This window comes from Taudactylus pleione, unplaced genomic scaffold, assembly GCF_031769625.1.
Source record: "Taudactylus pleione unplaced genomic scaffold, aTauple2 ptg000523l, whole genome shotgun sequence".
NCBI classification, from domain to species: Eukaryota; Metazoa; Chordata; class Amphibia; order Anura; family Myobatrachidae; genus Taudactylus; species Taudactylus pleione.
Genome location: NW_028284925.1, coordinates 2372517 through 2392081, shown reverse-complemented (window position 1 = coordinate 2392081; position 19565 = coordinate 2372517). Strand labels below are relative to the sequence as shown.

General features: G+C 55.0%; 1 protein-coding gene across 2 annotated transcripts in view; it reads right to left on the bottom strand.

Annotated features, from left to right (window-relative positions):
* Positions 1-19565, bottom strand: part of SIDT1 (SID1 transmembrane family member 1) — a 118557-nt gene that overhangs the window by 40096 nt on the left and 58896 nt on the right. For both annotated transcript variants that reach the window (XM_088450773.1, XM_088450774.1), the window contains exons 5-12: positions 19405-19450; positions 19100-19201; positions 18581-18664; positions 16497-16590; positions 16070-16135; positions 15873-15966; positions 15513-15556; positions 14834-14905 (exon numbers count right to left, since the gene is read on the bottom strand). In XM_088450773.1, coding sequence (XP_088306899.1) covers positions 14834-14905; positions 15513-15556; positions 15873-15966; positions 16070-16135; positions 16497-16590; positions 18581-18664; positions 19100-19201; positions 19405-19450 — 602 coding nt within the window. The remainder of the gene's footprint in view (positions 1-14833; positions 14906-15512; positions 15557-15872; positions 15967-16069; positions 16136-16496; positions 16591-18580; positions 18665-19099; positions 19202-19404; positions 19451-19565) is intronic.

Here is a 19565-nt window from a genome sequence, read left to right as displayed (position 1 = left end):
GGCCCCGCCCCCTCCTGCTATGACGGGTCTGTCTGTCTCTATGGCAGGTGTAGTGTGAGGTCCCGTCTCCCTCCTTCTTCCAGAGCCTACTCCCCTCTACGAGGCCCCGCCCCCTCCTGCTATGACGGGCCTGTCTGTCTCTATGGCAGGTGTAGTGTGAGGACCCGTCTCCCTGCTTCTTCCAGAGTCTACTCCCCTCTACGAGGCCCCGCCCCCTCCTGCTATGCCGGGCCTGTCTGTCTCTATGGCAGGTGTAGTGTGAGGACCCGTCTCCCTGCTTCTTCCAGAGCCTACTCCCCTCTACTAGGCCCCGCCCCCTCCTGCTCAGCCGGGCCTGTCTGTCTCTATGGCAGGTGTAGTGTGAGGACCCGTCTCCCTGCTTCTTCCAGAGCCTACTCCCCTCTACTAGGCCCCGCCCCCTCCTGCTATGACGGGTCTGTCTGTCTCTATGGCAGGTGTACTGTGAGGTCCCGTCTCCCTCCTTCTTCCAGAGCCTACTCCCCTCTACTAGGCCCCGCCCCCTCCTGCTCAGCCTGGCCTGTCTGTCTCTATGGCAGGTGTAGTGTGAGGTCCCGTCTCCCTCCTTCTTCCAGAGCCTACTCCCCTCTACTAGGCCCCGCCCCCTCCTGCTATGACGGGTCTGTCTGTCTCTATGGCAGGTGTAGTGTGAGGTCCCGTCTCCCTGCTTCTTCCAGAGCCTACTCCCCTCTACTAGGCCCCGCCCCCTCCTGCTCAGCCTGGCCTGTCTGTCTCTATGGCAGGTGTAGTGTGAGGTCCCGTCTCCCTCCTTCTTCCAGAGTCTACTCCCCTCTATGAGGCCCCGCCCCCTCCTGCTATGACGGGTCTGTCTGTCTCTATGGCAGGTGTAGTGTGAGGTCCCGTCTCCCTCCTTCTTCCAGAGTCTACTCCCCTCTACGAGGCCCCGCCCCCTCCTGCTATGACGGGTCTGTCTGTCTCTATGGCAGGTGTAGTGTGAGGTCCCGTCTCCCTCCTTCTTCCAGAGCCTACTCCCCTCTACGAGGCCCCGCCCCCTCCTGCTATGACGGGCCTGTCTGTCTCTATGGCAGGTGTAGTGTGAGGACCCGTCTCCCTGCTTCTTCCAGAGTCTACTCCCCTCTACGAGGCCCCGCCCCCTCCTGCTATGCCGGGCCTGTCTGTCTCTATGGCAGGTGTAGTGTGAGGACCCGTCTCCCTGCTTCTTCCAGAGCCTACTCCCCTCTACTAGGCCCCGCCCCCTCCTGCTCAGCCGGGCCTGTCTGTCTCTATGGCAGGTGTAGTGTGAGGACCCGTCTCCCTGCTTCTTCCAGAGCCTACTCCCCTCTACTAGGCCCCGCCCCCTCCTGCTATGACGGGTCTGTCTGTCTCTATGGCAGGTGTAGTGTGAGGTCCCGTCTCCCTCCTTCTTCCAGAGCCTACTCCCCTCTACTAGGCCCCGCCCCCTCCTGCTATGACGGGTCTGTCTGTCTCTATGGCAGGTGTAGTGTGAGGTCCCGTCTCCCTCCTTCTTCCAGAGCCTACTCCCCTCTACTAGGCCCCGCCCCCTCCTGCTATGACGGGTCTGTCTGTCTCTATGGCAGGTGTAGTGTGAGGTCCCGTCTCCCTGCTTCTTCCAGAGCCTACTCCCCTCTACTAGGCCCCGCCCCCTCCTGCTCAGCCTGGCCTGTCTGTCTCTATGGCAGGTGTAGTGTGAGGACCCGTCTCCCTGCTTCTTCCAGAGCCTACTCCCCTCTACTAGGCCCCGCCCCCTCCTGCTCAGCCGGGCCTGTCTGTCTCTATGGCAGGTGTAGTGTGAGGACCCGTCTCCCTCCTTCTTCCAGAGCCTACTCCCCTCTACGAGGCCCCGCCCCCTCCTGCTATGACGGGTCTGTCTGTCTCTATGGCAGGTGTAGTGTGAGGACCCGTCTCCCTGCTTCTTCCAGAGCCTACTCCCCTCTACTAGGCCCCGCCCCCTCCTGCTCAGCCTGGCCTGTCTGTCTCTATGGCAGGTGTAGTGTGAGGTCCCGTCTCCCTCCTTCCAGAGTCTACTCCCCTCTACGAGGCCCCGCCCCCTCCTGCTATGACGGGTCTGTCTGTCTCTATGGCAGGTGTAGTGTGAGGTCCCGTCTCCCTGCTTCTTCCAGAGCCTACTCCCCTCTACGAGGCCCCGCCCCCTCCTGCTATGACGGGTCTGTCTGTCTCTATGGCAGGTGTAGTGTGAGGTCCCGTCTCCCTCCTTCTTCCAGAGCCTACCCCCTCTACGAGGCCCCGCCCCCTCCTGCTATGACGGGCCTGTCTGTCTCTATGGCAGGTGTAGTGTGAGGACCCGTCTCCCTGCTTCTTCCAGAGCCTACTCCCCTCTACTAGGCCCCGCCCCCTCCTGCTCAGCCGGGCCTGTCTGTCTCTATGGCAGGTGTAGTGTGAGGACCCGTCTCCCTCCTTCTTCCAGAGCCTACTCCCCTCTACGAGGCCCCGCCCCCTCCTGCTATGACGGGCCTGTCTGTCTCTATGGCAGGTGTAGTCTGAGGACCCGTCTCCCTGCTTCTTCCAGAGCCTACTCCCCTCTACTAGGCCCCGCCCCCTCCTGCTCAGCCTGGCCTGTCTGTCTCTATGGCAGGTGTAGTGTGAGGTCCCGTCTCCCTCCTTCTTCCAGAGCCTACTCCCCTCTACGAGGCCCCGCCCCCTCCTGCTATGACGGGTCTGTCTGTCTCTATGGCAGGTGTAGTGTGAGGTCCCATCTCCCTCCTTCTTCCAGAGCCTACTCCCCTCTACGAGGCCCCGCCCCCTCCTGCTATGACGGGTCTGTCTGTCTCTATGGCACGTGTAGTGTGAGGTCCCGTCTCCCTCCTTCTTCCAGAGCCTACTCCCCTCTACGAGGCCCCGCCCCCTCCTGCTATGACGGGTCTGTCTGTCTCTATGGCAGGTGTAGTGTGAGGTCCCGTCTCCCTCCTTCTTCCAGAGTCTACTCCCCTCTACGAGGCCCCGCCCCCTCCTGCTATGACGGGCCTTTCTGTCTCTATGGCAGGTGTAGTGTGAGGTCCCGTCTCCCTCCTTCTTCCAGAGCCTACTCCCCTCTACGAGGCCCCGCCCCCTCCTGCTATGACGGGCCTGTCTGTCTCTATGGCAGGTGTAGTGTGAGGTCCCGTCTCCCTCCTTCTTCCAGAGCCTACTCCCCTCTACGAGGCCCCGCCCCCTCCTGCTATGACGGGCCTGTCTGTCTCTATGGCAGGTGTAGTGTGAGGTCCCGTCTCCCTCCTTCTTCCAGAGCCTACTCCCCTCTACGAGGCCCCGCCCCCTCCTGCTATGACGGGTCTGTCTGTCTCTATGGCAGGTGTAGTGTGAGGTCCCGTCTCCCTCCTTCTTCCAGAGTCTACTCCCCTCTACGAGGACCCGCCCCCTCCTGCTATGACGGGCCTGTCTGTCTCTATGGCAGGTGTAGTGTGAGGTCCCGTCTCCCTCCTTCTTCCAGAGCCTACTCCCCTCTACGAGGCCCCGCCCCCTCCTGCTATGACGGGTCTGTCTGTCTCTATGGCAGGTGTAGTGTGAGGTCCCGTCTCCCTCCTTCTTCCAGAGTCTACTCCCCTCTACGAGGCCCCGCCCCCTCCTGCTATGACGGGTCTGTCTGTCTCTATGGCAGGTGTAGTGTGAGGTCCCGTCTCCCTCCTTCTTCCAGAGCCTACTCCCCTCTACGAGGCCCCGCCCCCTCCTGCTATGACGGGCCTGTCTGTCTCTATGGCAGGTGTAGTGTGAGGACCCGTCTCCCTGCTTCTTCCAGAGCCTACTCCCCTCTACTAGGCCCCGCCCCCTCCTGCTCAGCCTGGCCTGTCTGTCTCTATGGCAGGTGTAGTGTGAGGACCCGTCTCCCTCCTTCTTCCAGAGCCTACTCCCCTCTACGAGGCCCCGCCCCCTCCTGCTATGACGGGTCTGTCTGTCTCTATGGCAGGTGTAGTGTGAGGACCCGTCTCCCTGCTTCTTCCAGAGCCTACTCCCCTCTACTAGGCCCCGCCCCCTCCTGCTCAGCCTGGCCTGTCTGTCTCTATGGCAGGTGTAGTGTGAGGTCCCGTCTCCCTCCTTCTTCCAGAGTCTACTCCCCTCTACGAGGCCCCGCCCCCTCCTGCTATGACGGGTCTGTCTGTCTCTATGGCAGGTGTAGTGTGAGGTCCCGTCTCCCTCCTTCTTCCAGAGTCTACTCCCCTCTACGAGGCCCCGCCCCCTCCTGCTATGACGGGTCTGTCTGTCTCTATGGCAGGTGTAGTGTGAGGTCCCGTCTCCCTGCTTCTTCCAGAGCCTACTCCCCTCTACGAGGCCCCGCCCCCTCCTGCTATGACGGGTCTGTCTGTCTCTATGGCAGGTGTAGTGTGAGGTCCCGTCTCCCTCCTTCTTCCAGAGCCTACTCCCCTCTACGAGGCCCCGCCCCCTCCTGCTATGACGGGCCTGTCTGTCTCTATGGCAGGTGTAGTGTGAGGACCCGTCTCCCTGCTTCTTCCAGAGCCTACTCCCCTCTACTAGGCCCCGCCCCCTCCTGCTCAGCCGGGCCTGTCTGTCTCTATGGCAGGTGTAGTGTGAGGACCCGTCTCCCTCTTTCTTCCAGAGCCTACTCCCCTCTACGAGGCCCCGCCCCCTCCTGCTATGACGGGCCTGTCTGTCTCTATGGCAGGTGTAGTGTGAGGACCCGTCTCCCTGCTTCTTCCAGAGCCTACTCCCCTCTACTAGGCCCCGCCCCCTCCTGCTCAGCCGGGCCTGTCTGTCTCTATGGCAGGTGTAGTGTGAGGTCCCGTCTCCCTCCTTCTTCCAGAGTCTACTCCCCTCTACGAGGCCCCGCCCCCTCCTGCTATGACGGGTCTGTCTGTCTCTATGGCAGGTGTAGTGTGAGGTCCCGTCTCCCTCCTTCTTCCAGAGTCTACTCCCCTCTACGAGGCCCCGCCCCCTCCTGCTATGACGGGTCTGTCTGTCTCTATGGCAGCTGTAGTGTGAGGTCCCGTCTCCCTGCTTCTTCCAGAGCCTACTCCCCTCTACGAGGCCCCGCCCCCTCCTGCTATGACGGGTCTGTCTGTCTCTATGGCAGGTGTAGTGTGAGGTCCCGTCTCCCTCCTTCTTCCAGAGCCTACTCCCCTCTACGAGGCCCCGCCCCCTCCTGCTATGACGGGCCTGTCTGTCTCTATGGCAGGTGTAGTGTGAGGACCCGTCTCCCTGCTTCTTCCAGAGTCTACTCCCCTCTACGAGGCCCCGCCCCCTCCTGCTATGCCGGGCCTGTCTGTCTCTATGGCAGGTGTAGTGTGAGGACCCGTCTCCCTGCTTCTTCCAGAGCCTACTCCCCTCTACTAGGCCCCGCCCACTCCTGCTCAGCCGGGCCTGTCTGTCTCTATGGCAGGTGTAGTGTGAGGACCCGTCTCCCTGCTTCTTCCAGAGCCTACTCCCCTCTACTAGGCCCCGCCCCCTCCTGCTATGACGGGTCTGTCTGTCTCTATGGCAGGTGTAGTGTGAGGTCCCGTCTCCCTCCTTCTTCCAGAGCCTACTCCCCTCTACTAGGCCCCGCCCCCTCCTGCTATGACGGGTCTGTCTGTCTCTATGGCAGGTGTAGTGTGAGGTCCCGTCTCCCTCCTTCTTCCAGAGCCTACTCCCCTCTACTAGGCCCCGCCCCCTCCTGCTATGACGGGTCTGTCTGTCTCTATGGCAGGTGTAGTGTGAGGTCCCGTCTCCCTGCTTCTTCCAGAGCCTACTCCCCTCTACTAGGCCCCACCCCCTCCTGCTCAGCCGGGCCTGTCTGTCTCTATGGCAGGTGTAGTGTGAGGACCCGTCTCCCTGCTTCTTCCAGAGCCTACTCCCCTCTACTAGGCCCCGCCCCCTCCTGCTCAGCCGGGCTTGTCTGTCTCTATGGCAGGTGTAGTGTGAGGACCCGTCTCCCTCCTTCTTCCAGAGCCTACTCCCCTCTACGAGGCCCCGTCCCCTCCTGCTATGACGGGTCTGTCTGTCTCTATGGCAGGTGTAGTGTGAGTACCCGTCTCCCTGCTTCTTCCAGAGCCTACTCCCCTCTACTAGGCCCCGCCCCCTCCTGCTCAGCCTGGCCTGTCTGTCTCTATGGCAGGTGTAGTGTGAGGTCCCGTCTCCCTCCTTCTTCCAGAGTCTACTCCCCTCTACGAGGCCCCGCCCCCTCCTGCTATGACGGGTCTGTCTGTCTCTATGGCAGGTGTAGTGTGAGGTCCCGTCTCCCTCCTTCTTCCAGAGTCTACTCCCCTCTACGAGGCCCCGCCCCCTCCTGCTATGACGGGTCTGTCTGTCTCTATGGCAGGTGTAGTGTGAGGTCCCGTCTCCCTGCTTCTTCCAGAGCCTACTCCCCTCTACGAGGCCCCGCCCACTCCTGCTATGACGGGTCTGTCTGTCTCTATGGCAGGTGTAGTGTGAGGTCCCGTCTCCCTCCTTCTTCCAGAGCCTACTCCCCTCTACGAGGCCCCGCCCCCTCCTGCTATGACGGGCCTGTCTGTCTCTATGGCAGGTGTAGTGTGAGGACCCGTCTCCCTGCTTCTTCCAGAGCCTACTCCCCTCTACGAGGCCCCGCCCCCTCCTGCTAAGCCGGGCCTGTCTGTCTCTATGGCAGGTGTAGTGTGAGGACCCGTCTCCCTCCTTCTTCCAGAGCCTACTCCCCTCTACGAGGCCCCGCCCCCACCTGCTATGACGGGCCTGTCTGTCTCTATGGCAGGTGTAGTGTGAGGACCCGTCTCCCTGCTTCTTCCAGAGCCTACTCCCCTCTACTAGGCCCCGCCCCCTCCTGCTCAGCCTGGCCTGTCTGTCTCTATGGCAGGTGTAGTGTGAGGTCCCGTCTCCCTCCTTCTTCCAGAGTCTACTCCCCTCTACGAGGCCCCGCCCCCTCCTGCTATGACGGGTCTGTCTGTCTCTATGGCAGGTGTAGTGTGAGGTCCCGTCTCCCTCCTTCTTCCAGAGCCTACTCCCCTCTACGAGGCCCCGCCCCCTCCTGCTATGACGGGTCTGTCTGTCTCTATGGCAGGTGTAGTGTGAGGTCCCGTCTCCCTCCTTCTTCCAGAGCCTACTCCCCTCTACGAGGCCCCGCCCCCTCCTGCTATGACGGGTCTGTCTGTCTCTATGGCAGGTGTAGTGTGAGGTCCCGTCTCCCTCCTTCTTCCAGAGTCTACTCCCCTCTACGAGGCCCCGCCCCCTCCTGCTATGACGGGCCTGTCTGTCTCTATGGCAGGTGTAGTGTGAGGTCCCGTCTCCCTCCTTCTTCCAGAGCCTACTCCCCTCTACGAGGCCCCGCCCCCTCCTGCTATGACGGGCCTGTCTGTCTCTATGGCAGGTGTAGTGTGAGGTCCCGTCTCCCTCCTTCTTCCAGAGCCTACTCCCCTCTACGAGGCCCCGCCCCCTCCTGCTATGACGGGCCTGTCTGTCTCTATGGCAGGTGTAGTGTGAGGTCCCGTCTCCCTCCTTCTTCCAGAGCCTACTCCCCTCTACGAGGCCCCGCCCCCTCCTGCTATGACGGGTCTGTCTGTCTCTATGGCAGGTGTAGTGTGAGGTCCCGTCTCCCTCCTTCTTCCAGAGTCTACTCCCCTCTACGAGGCCCCGCCCCCTCCTGCTATGACGGGCCTGTCTGTCTCTATGGCAGGTGTAGTGTGAGGTCCCGTCTCCCTCCTTCTTCCAGAGTCTACTCCCCTCTACGAGGCCCCGCCCCCTCCTGCTATGACGGGCCTGTCTGTCTCTATGGCAGGTGTAGTGTGAGGTCCCATCTCCCTCCTTCTTCCAGAGCCTACTCCCCTCTACGAGGCCCCGCCCCCTCCTGCTATGACGGGCCTGTCTGTCTCTATGGCAGGTGTAGTGTGAGGTCCCGTCTCCCTCCTTCTTCCAGAGTCTACTCCCCTCTACGAGGCCCCGCCCCCTCCTGCTATGACGGGCCTGTCTGTCTCTATGGCAGGTGTAGTGTGAGGTCCCGTCTCCCTCCTTCTTCCAGAGTCTACTCCCCTCTACGAGGCCCCGCCCCCTCCTGCTATGACGGGTCTGTCTGTCTCTATGGCAGGTGTAGTGTGAGGTCCCGTCTCCCTCCTTCTTCCAGAGCCTACTCCCCTCTACGAGGCCCCGCCCCCTCCTGCTATGACGGGTCTGTCTGTCTCTATGGCAGGTGTAGTGTGAGGTCCCGTCTCCCTCCTTCTTCCAGAGCCTACTCCCCTCTACGAGGCCCCGCCCCCTCCTGCTATGACGGGCCTGTCTGTCTCTATGGCAGGTGTAGTGTGAGGACCCGTCTCCCTCCTTCTTCCAGAGCCTACTCCCCTCTACGAGGCCCCGCCCCCTCCTGCTATGACGGGTCTGTCTGTCTCTATGGCAGGTGTAGTGTGAGGACCCGTCTCCCTGCTTCTTCCAGAGCCTACTCCCCTCTACTAGGCTCCGCCCCCTCCTGCTCAGCCTGGCCTGTCTGTCTCTATGGCAGGTGTAGTGTGAGGTCCCGTCTCCCTCCTTCTTCCAGAGTCTACTCCCCTCTACGAGGCCCCGCCCCCTCCTGCTATGACGGGTCTGTCTGTCTCTATGGCAGGTGTAGTGTGAGGTCCCGTCTCCCTGCTTCTTCCAGAGCCTACTCCCCTCTACTAGGCCCCGCCCCCTCCTGCTCAGCCGGGCCTGTCTGTCTCTATGGCAGGTGTAGTGTGAGGACCCGTCTCCCTCCTTCTTCCAGAGCCTACTCCCCTCTACGAGGCCCCGCCCCCTCCTGCTATGACGGGCCTGTCTGTCTCTATGGCAGGTGTAGTGTGAGGACCCGTCTCCCTGCTTCTTCCAGAGCCTACTCCCCTCTACTAGGCCCCGCCCCCTCCTGCTCAGCCGGGCCTGTCTGTCTCTATGGCAGGTGTAGTGTGAGGTCCCGTCTCCCTCCTTCTTCCAGAGTCTACTCCCCTCTACGAGGCCCCGCCCCCTCCTGCTATGACGGGTCTGTCTGTCTCTATGGCAGGTGTAGTGTGAGGACCCGTCTCCCTCCTTCTTCCAGAGCCTACTCCCCTCTACGAGGCCCCGCCCCCTCCTGCTATGACGGGTCTGTCTGTCTCTATGGCAGGTGTAGTGTGAGGACCCGTCTCCCTGCTTCTTCCAGAGCCTACTCCCCTCTACTAGGCTCCGCCCCCTCCTGCTCAGCCTGGCCTGTCTGTCTCTATGGCAGGTGTAGTGTGAGGTCCCGTCTCCCTCCTTCTTCCAGAGTCTACTCCCCTCTACGAGGCCCCGCCCCCTCCTGCTATGACGGGTCTGTCTGTCTCTATGGCAGGTGTAGTGTGAGGTCCCGTCTCCCTGCTTCTTCCAGAGCCTACTCCCCTCTACTAGGCCCCGCCCCCTCCTGCTCAGCCGGGCCTGTCTGTCTCTATGGCAGGTGTAGTGTGAGGACCCGTCTCCCTCCTTCTTCCAGAGCCTACTCCCCTCTACGAGGCCCCGCCCCCTCCTGCTATGACGGGCCTGTCTGTCTCTATGGCAGGTGTAGTGTGAGGACCCGTCTCCCTGCTTCTTCCAGAGCCTACTCCCCTCTACTAGGCCCCGCCCCCTCCTGCTCAGCCGGGCCTGTCTGTCTCTATGGCAGGTGTAGTGTGAGGTCCCGTCTCCCTCCTTCTTCCAGAGTCTACTCCCCTCTACGAGGCCCCGCCCCCTCCTGCTATGACGGGTCTGTCTGTCTCTATGGCAGGTGTAGTGTGAGGTCCCGTCTCCCTCCTTCTTCCAGAGCCTACTCCCCTCTACGAGGCCCTGCCCCCTCCTGCTATGACGGGTCTGTCTGTCTCTATGGCAGGTGTAGTGTGAGGTCCCGTCTCCCTCCTTCTTCCAGAGCCTACTCCCCTCTACGAGGCCCTGCCCCCTCCTGCTATGACGGGCCTGTCTGTCTCTATGGCAGGTGTAGTGTGAGGTCCCATCTCCCTCCTTCTTCCAGAGCCTACTCCCCTCTACGAGGCCCCGCCCCCTCCTGCTATGACGGGCCTGTCTGTCTCTATGGCAGGTGTAGTGTGAGGTCCCGTCTCCCTGCTTCTTCCAGAGCCTACTCCCCTCTACTAGGCCCCGCCCCCTCCTGCTCAGCCGGGCCTGTCTGTCTCTATGGCAGGTGTAGTGTGAGGACCCGTCTCCCTCCTTCTTCCAGAGCCTACTCCCCTCTACGAGGCCCCGCCCCCTCCTGCTATGACGGGCCTGTCTGTCTCTATGGCAGGTGTAGTGTGAGGACCCGTCTCCCTGCTTCTTCCAGAGCCTACTCCCCTCTACTAGGCCCCGCCCCCTCCTGCTCAGCCGGGCCTGTCTGTCTCTATGGCAGGTGTAGTGTGAGGTCCCGTCTCCCTCCTTCTTCCAGAGTCTACTCCCCTCTACGAGGCCCCGCCCCCTCCTGCTATGACGGGTCTGTCTGTCTCTATGGCAGGTGTAGTGTGAGGTCCCGTCTCCCTCCTTCTTCCAGAGCCTACTCCCCTCTACGAGGCCCTGCCCCCTCCTGCTATGACGGGTCTGTCTGTCTCTATGGCAGGTGTAGTGTGAGGTCCCGTCTCCCTCCTTCTTCCAGAGCCTACTCCCCTCTACGAGGCCCCGCCCCCTCCTGCTATGACGGGCCTGTCTGTCTCTATGGCAGGTGTAGTGTGAGGTCCCGTCTCCCTCCTTCTTCCAGAGCCTACTCCCCTCTACGAGGCCCTGCCCCCTCCTGCTATGACGGGCCTGTCTGTCTCTATGGCAGGTGTAGTGTGAGGTCCCGTCTCCCTCCTTCTTCCAGAGCCTACTCCCCTCTACGAGGCCCCGCCCCCTCCTGCTATGACGGGCCTGTCTGTCTCTATGGCAGGTGTAGTGTGAGGTCCCGTCTCCCTCCTTCTTCCAGAGCCTACTCCCCTCTACGAGGCCCCGCCCCCTCCTGCTATGACGGGCCTGTCTGTCTCTATGGCAGGTGTAGTGTGAGGTCCCGTCTCCCTCCTTCTTCCAGAGCCTACTCCCCTCTACGAGGCCCCGCCCCCTCCTGCTATGACGGGCCTGTCTGTCTCTATGGCAGGTGTAGTGTGAGGTCCCGTCTCCCTGCTTCTTCCAGAGCCTACTCCCCTCTACGAGGCCCCGCCCCCTCCTGCTATGACGGGTCTGTCTGTCTCTATGGCAGGTGTAGTGTGAGGTCCCGTCTCCCTGCTTCTTCCAGAGCCTACTCCCCTCTACGAGGCCCCGCCCCCTCCTGCTATGACGGGTCTGTCTGTCTCTATGGCAGGTGTAGTGTGAGGTCCCGTCTCCCTCCTTCTTCCAGAGCCTACTCCCCTCTACTAGGCCCCGCCCCCTCCTGCTATGACGGGTCTGTCCATGTCCCATGCAGGCAGCAGCCGGTGTGTGAGGGACACATAATGCTGCAATCAGAGGTAAGTACCTTAGGGTGATGTACCTATTCATGTTATGTGGGTGAGGTGGGGGTATAAACTTATACTACCTAGAGCCTGGTGAGGTGGGTTGAGGGGTGTAATGTATGGGAGGGGGGTAAGCATATTGTCTGGGGGTTGAGGGGTGTAATGTATGGGAGGGGGGGTAAGCATATTGTCTGGGGGTTGAGGGGTGTAATGTATGGGAGGGGGGGGTAAGCATATTGTCTGGGGGTTGAGGGGTGTAATGTATGGGAGGGGGGGTAAGCATATTGTCTGGGGGTTGAGGGGTGTAATGTATGGGGGGGGTAAGCATATTGTCTGGGGGTTGAGGGGTGTAATGTACGGGAGGGGGGGTAAGCATATTGTCTGGGGGTTGAGGGGTGTAATGTACGGGAGGGGGGGTAAGCATATTGTCTGGGGGTTGAGGGGTGTAATGTATGGGGGGGGTAAGCATATTGTCTGGGGGTTGAGGGGTGTAATGTATGGGAGGGGGGGTAAGCATATTGTCTGGGGGTTGAGGGGTGTAATGTATGGGGGGGGTAAGCATATTGTCTGGGGGTTGAGGGGCGTAATGTATGGGGGGGGTAAGCATATTGTCTGGGGGTGTATAGTTATGCATCAGGGATGGGGATTGGGGATGAGAGGTATAGTAATGTATCTGGGGGTGTATACTTACATATTATCTGTGAATTGAGATAGGCTTAAGGATGTAATATATCAGGGGGTGTGTATACCTATTTTATCTGGTAGGGTAGGGTGTGTAGTATTGTATTGTGGGGGTGTCATATACTACTAGCTTTTTTGAGATAGGTTACAGGTTGTAGTATATCTGGTGGTTGTGCAGTAGTATTCTGTGCCGTGTGGTATAGTAATATGACGGGTTGTATACTATGTTCTTTCGGGATATATTGACGTTATTTGGCAAGTCTATAGTGTGTGTGTATGTGTGTGTATATATATATATATATGTGTAATTAATATAGGTGTAGCTCAGTGAGTAGAGGAGGTGGGGGCCCTGCTTTTTTTGTTTGTACTGGGCCCCACAATTTCTGATGTCAGCCCGTGTGTAGTCTGTGTCAGTATAATCTGTGTCACTATGTGTGTGTAGTCTGTGTCACTGTGTGTGTAGTCTGTGTCACTATGTGTGTGTAGTCTGTGTCAGTATAGTCTGTGTCACTATGTGTGTGTAGTCTGTGTCAGTATAATCTGTGTCACTATGTGTGTGTAGTCTGTGTCACTATGTGTGTGTAGTCTGTGTCACTATGTGTGTGTAGTCTGTGTCACTATGTGTGTGTAGTCTGTGTCAGTATAGTCTGTGTCACTATGTGTGTGTAGTCTGTGTCACTATGCGTGTGTAGTCTGTGTCAGTATAGTCTGTGTCACTATGCGTGTGTAGTCTGTGTCAGTATAGTCTGTGTCAGTATAATCTGTGTCACTATGTGTGTGTAGTCTGTGTCACTATGCGTGTGTAGTCTGTGTCAGTATAGTCTGTGTCAGTATAATCTGTGTCACTATGTGTGTGTAGTCTGTGTCACTATGTGTGTGTAGTCTGTGTCACTATGTGTGTGTAGTCTGTGTCACTATGCGTGTGTAGTCTGTGTCAGTATAGTCTGTGTCAGTATAATCTGTGTCACTATGTGTGTGTAGTCTGTGTCACTATGTGTGTGTAGTCTGTGTCACTATGTGTGTGTAGTCTGTGTCACTATGTGTGTGTCACTATGTGTGTGTAGTCTGTGTCACTATGTGTGTGTAGTCTGTGTCACTATGTGTGTGTAGTCTGTGTCACTATGTGTGTGTAGTCTGTGTCAGTATAATCTGTGTCACTATGTGTCAGTATAGTCTGTGTCAGTATAGTCTGTGTCACTATGTGTGTGTAGTCTGTGTCAGTATAATCTGTGTCACTATGTGTGTGTAGTCTGTGTCACTATGTGTGTGTAGTCTGTGTGAGTGTAGTCTGTGTCACTATGTGTGTGTAGTCTGTGTCAGTATGTGTGTGTAGTCTGTGTCACTATGTGTGTGTAGTCTGTGTCACTATGTGTGTGTAGTCTGTGTCAGTATAGTCTGTGTCACTATGTGTGTGTAGTCTGTGTCAGTATAATCTGTGTCACTATGTGTGTGTAGTCTGTGTCACTATGTGTGTGTAGTCTGTGTCACTATGTGTGTGTAGTCTGTGTCACTATGTGTGTGTAGTCTGTGTCAGTGTAGTCTGTGTCACTATGTGTGTGTAGTCTGTGTCAGTATAATCTGTGTCACTATGTGTGTGTAGTCTGTGTCACTATGTGTGTGTAGTCTGTGTCACTATGTGTGTGTAGTCTGTGTCAGTGTAGTCTGTGTCACTATGTGTGTGTAGTCTGTGTCAGTATAATCTGTGTCACTATGTGTGTGTAGTCTGTGTCAGTGTAGTCTGTGTCACTATGTGTGTGTAGTCTGTGTCAGTATAGTCTGTGTCACTATGTGTGTGTAGTCTGTGTGAGTGTAGTCTGTGTCACTATGTGTGTGTAGTCTGTGTCAGTGTAGTCTGTGTCACTATGTGTGTGTAGTCTGTGTCAGTGTAGTCTGTGTCACTATGTGTGTGTAGTCTGTGTCAGTATAGTCTGTGTCACTATGTGTGTGTAGTCTGTGTCAGTGTAGTCTGTGTCACTATGTGTGTGTAGTCTGTGTCAGTATAGTCTGTGTCACTATGTGTGTGTAGTCTGTGTGAGTGTAGTCTGTGTCACTATGTGTGTGTAGTCTGTGTCAGTGTAGTCTGTGTCACTATGTGTGTGTAGTCTTTGTGAGTGTGTCTGTCACTGTGTCAGTGCATTTGTGTAATGCTGAACAAATGGAAATATATATATATACTGTATATTAAAAACAACGAGTGCTGCTTGTTTTCATCTGGTTTCATAACAATTCCTTCCAGAGGGCACCGTTGGACACTAGTAAGACTGTGGGAGTGCTGGGCTATTGGCATATATACTGTGCGGTGCGTGTGTGTATGTATATTATATATATATATATATAATGTCTGTGGATTTTTATTTTTTTAATTGGCTCTGTATTCGGTATTTGGAAACCCCCCTTTCAAAATCCTGCGTTTGCCACTGTATAGCACAATTAGTGTGAGCAAAGCTGGTGACAAACTGCGACATTTATCGGCTGTGTACAACTATAAAACTAGGGCAATGTCCAATCATCTGATCAAAAGTAAGCAGATTATTATAACGCAAGTTTTAAAAATGTAGATAATTTCCTATGTGTGCCGCTGTCTTCTAACACCGTTATCACGCCCCAGTGATGTCTGATCCAACTGCTCAGACACAGTACCCATGTAATAACACCCACTCTAGGATAGACAAGGGCCACAGACGCTGCATTACAGAAGGGTTTATTGACCTATCATCCCGCTGACACACAGGGAATTAAGAAGATCAATATCAGACTTTTTCTGTGTTATAATAAGGAGCCTGAAAATGAGGGATGTTCAGAGTTAGGCTTCATTGTTATTGGGGAACGTGGTCATGTTACTGGGGGGCTGCCAGTCTTACCTATAGCTCCGTAACTGCTGCCTTCAGGTGTGCTGGTTGTAATGGGGTGTGACACTGCCACTGTGCCCTCTCCTGTAATATAAACACAGAATGCCCAACATGACTAAACATGAGGATGTGAGATGCCATCCATCTTCCCACCATTGTGCCATCACCCGTCTCTTTTCTATGTACATACGGGGCACTACCCTATTGGATATGTTATAGTACAGGTCCTAGTACCTAGTACCCACTATCTCCCCAACCTCCACAGAGGTCATTGTCTAGGCTTCCATTCTCTTTTATATCACAGGATAAAAGAACGGAATCCACTGTATTTGCCCTTAGGGGTCATTGCGATTACAGGCGATGTGCTGCGCACGTATCAGCCAGTTATGGTACCTCCAACGTCTCAAGTTACCCTACGCAACTCTGTGTTGTGCAAAGGATAACGTGCGTGTGTGTTTCCGGCTGGCTGTCCTTTTTATGGTTGTGCTGCTGGAATGTATAAACTCTTTTATATGGCAACATACCCAACGACCTAAAGGACGCAGCGCAGCCCTGTTACAGGACGGATCTCACACACTGCTTGCCCTGAATGTCAGGACACGACCTAAGCATTAAACTCAGACACAATACCAAGCATGTGCTGATGTGTGACTTAATGATATGATTCACATGAACCGCCAGCACACCCTACCTTCATCTGGGCTGCCATTGATATCCAGTCCCTTCCTCTGCATCCTGCAATAGGGAACAAATCATTAACCCAGAGCCCTGTATAACAGGTTTCCCACCCAGCTATCAGCCACTAGACATGTACTGCGGATTGCCACCACAAGAGGGCGCAGTGCTGGAAGAGAAACTTCTCATTTCTAACGATTATTAGTAATATTGTTCATTTATTTGACATATCTGCCAGTATATTATATTTTTGGGAGGGCGGGAGTAAACCGGAGCACCGGCAGGGAACCCCCACAAACACAAGGGGAACACAGACACTCCACACAGACCGATATCTTCTATGAAGATCCCTATCTTATAAGGTTGTGGGACCTACCTGAAATGGTGAACAAAAAATACCATGAAGGCCCCCAGGTAGAAGATGAGGAAGAAGAGGAAGCACAGGAGCGTAGCGTGGATGTAGACGATGTCTGGCGATCACAAAATAAAGTCTTATGTAACATACACGCTCTACAGATGTCTAAAGTAACAAGTAGATTTTATACCGTATACTCAGCGGCCGGGGGCACTTACTTTTTACTGATGGCATAACAGTCACTTCAATGTGCTTCACGCGTTTCAAGTTCCAGGTGTGGTCCCCTGTTTTAGCGTTAAGTAAATAGAAACAATTTAATACAAAACGATATTTTGTAGCTAAACCGAATGGGCAGCCGGCTAATATCGAGAGCAAGGTGAGAATACAAGATGTACAAAGCTTTCCTGTGCGATTTACATCAGAGATTTACAGAGACTTATTTATAAAGAAATCCGTACAACAGACCCTAAAAATATTTGAAATGTTTTACAATAGGGGGCTGTACGGAATAACATGAGGGGTAGCGCAGACTGCAAATCCAACTAAAGACTTCGGTGGTTTGCCTCATATAAACAATAGGTTTTGGGTTTAAGCATGAACGCAGCTGCAGTTCTGCTCTTTGTCCAGCAGGGTGCAGCATCCTACCTGATGTGGACTTTGGGGCAGAGCCTCCACAATCATAGTCCTCAGGTTTGATGACAAAGACGATGTAGAACTGTCCTTTAGGGAAATCCTTCCTCTGATGAATGAAACAAAAAGTACAAGGTGTAAATAGCAAATCACCATGGTGACGGTGATCGTCTGTCTCATATAATCCTAGGGCTCCCTGTATCCTGGGTAATCCAAGTACGTCACTTGTTTTAGGCAATGAGAAACAGTCAAGCTCTTGGGGTACATGGGTTTACAGGCTGGGTTACGGGATCAGTAGGTATAGGACCCTGTGACTGTACTACAAACACGCCCGCGGGTTACAGGGTCAGTAGGTATAGGTAGGCTTACCATACTGTCCCTTTAAACCGGGACACTCATGAATTATACAGGTTCTGTGGCTGATACCATGTGAAATCCAGGCTTGAAGTCAGCCAGCCACAGAACCTGTGTAATTCATGAGTATCCCGGTTTAAAGGGATAGTATGGTAATCCTAGGTATAGGACCCTGTAACTGTACTACAGACACACCCTTGGATAACAGGATCAGTAGGTATAGAACCCTGTGACCATATTAAAGACACACCCTTGGATAATAGGATCAGTATGTATTGAACCGTGTCTTTATCAGGCTGCAGAATAGCCCCCATGTTCTGTACCAGGCTGCAGAATAGTCCTCATTACTGTACCAGGCTGCAGAATAGTCCTCATTACTGTACCAGGCTGCAGAATAGCCCCCATTTACTGTACCAGGCTGCAGAATAGCCCTCATTCACTCTATGCTGCAGAATAGCCATTTATTGTACCAGACTGCAGGATAGCCCTTATTTACTGTACCAGGCTGCAGCATAGCCTCCATTTACTGTACCGGGCTGCAGAATAGCCCTTATTTACTGTACCAGGCTGCAGAATAGCCCTCATTTACTGTACCAGGCTGCAGAATAGCCCCCATTTACTGTACCAGGCTGCAGAATAGCCCACATGTACTGTACCAGGCTGCAGAATAGTCCACATGTACTGTACCAGGCTGTAGAATAGCCCTCCTGTACTGTACCAGGCTGTAGAATAGCCCTCCTGTACTGTACCAGGCTGTAGAATAGCCCTCCTGTACTGTACCAGGCTATAGAATAGCCCTCCTGTACTGTACCATGCTGTAGAATAACCCACATGTACTGTACCAGGCTATAGAATAGCCCTCATGTACTGTATCAGGCTGTAGAATAGCCCTCCTGTACTGTACCAGGCTGTAGAATAGCCACATGTACTGTACCAGGCTATAGAATAGCCCACATGTACTGTACCATGCTGTAGAATAGCCCACATGTACTGTACCAGGCTATAGAATAGCCCTCCTGTACTGTACCATGCTGTAGAATAGCCCTCCTGTACTGTACCATGCTGTAGAATAGCCACATGTACTATAGCATGCTATAGAATAGCCCACATGTACTATACCAGGCTGTAGAATAGCCCTCCTGTACTGTACCAGGCTGTAGAATAGCCCTCCTGTACTGTACCAGGCTGTAGACTAGCCCACATGTACTGTACCAGGCTGTAGAATAGCCCTCATGTACTGTACCATGCTGTAGAATAGCCCACATGTACTGTACCGGGCTGTAGAATAGCCCTCATGTACTGTACCAGGCTATAGAATAGCCCTCATGTACTGTACCATGCTGTAGAATAGCCATCATGTACTGTACCAGGCAATAGCCCTCCTGTACTGTACTGGGCTTTAGAATAGCCCTCCTGTACTGTACCAGGCTGCAGAATAGCCCTCCTGTACTGTACCGGGCTGTAGAATAGCCCTCCTGTACTGTACCAGGCTGCAGAAATGCCTTCATGTATAGTCCAGGCTGCAGCATGCGACCATATGATTTCCCTGCATTATAAATGGTTGTAGCCTATAATAAATGTGCAGTGTTCACTAGGAGAAGCAGCAACAATCCTATAAGATATAAAGCGATGTAACAGCTCAGTGCATGTGTGCACCCTCAGATCCTGGGATCACAGTGTCACAATCCACAGAATAACGGGATGGATGTTCCTATGTCTGAGGGGCGAGCGCAGCCGGGACCCACCTGTATAGTGATGGCGATTTTCTTCGTCATAGACTGGTAGACTCCATTGAATTCCACGTTATGATCAAGATCGTACACAGGACACTAGACAAAAGAGAAGATGAGGGAACTGTAATACATGGCTTTGTCTCCGTCATGTATAGAGTGCCGTATCAATATCAGATGCAGGCCATCAGCTCGCTGGGACTTGTAGTCCCACAGCAGCCGGCGAGCTGAGGGTTGGCCAGTTATTTTACGTACTGTGTGCAAAGCAGGACAACGTGGTCATTTGCACAGCTCTACCCAAAATTACTAGCTGCGATCTGATTGGCTGCTGCAGGACACAAAACCTTTTTCTGTAGTTCCCTGTGCGCCAGCTTTCCTAAATTCTGCAAGATGGAGACACTACGGCGCCCTTACTGACCGCCCTCTCGCTGCACTTTCTCTCACTGCACATCATGATGTCAGCGCACAGCTTGTAAAATACAAACGCCGCAGTAATGGCGGAGTGGCCGCCACCTGCCAATGTCAGTGACTCACCGTGATATCCTGGACCGACACCACGGCACACGGATAGGCGTTTACCGAGCTCCCCTTGATGATCACCGAATCCACCCCTTCTGGGAACGAGTACAGGAAATACTGGAGGGAGAGAATTACGGTAGAATGGGGGAGAGATCGGCCATTATTATTATTATTTGCTCTGTACATAGGAATATTCTGTTTAGATGGTTACACCGCAGGTCGGCTTGTGAGGACAACACACCCATCACCCACAGGCCGACGTTTTATCCTCCCAGAAAACAAACAACACAAGCTGATAACAGAGGGCGGTGAGGTCGTACCTGAGGCTGGGATGGCGAGGCGCTGAAATTGAAGGGAACATGGGTCCTGGAGTGAACGAGATGGGAATTATCAGCACAGCATCACTGGGAAGCCACCATTCATAATATACACCCAATAGTACATATACAACATTACTAATGTGTCCCTGAGGGCTCGTAGG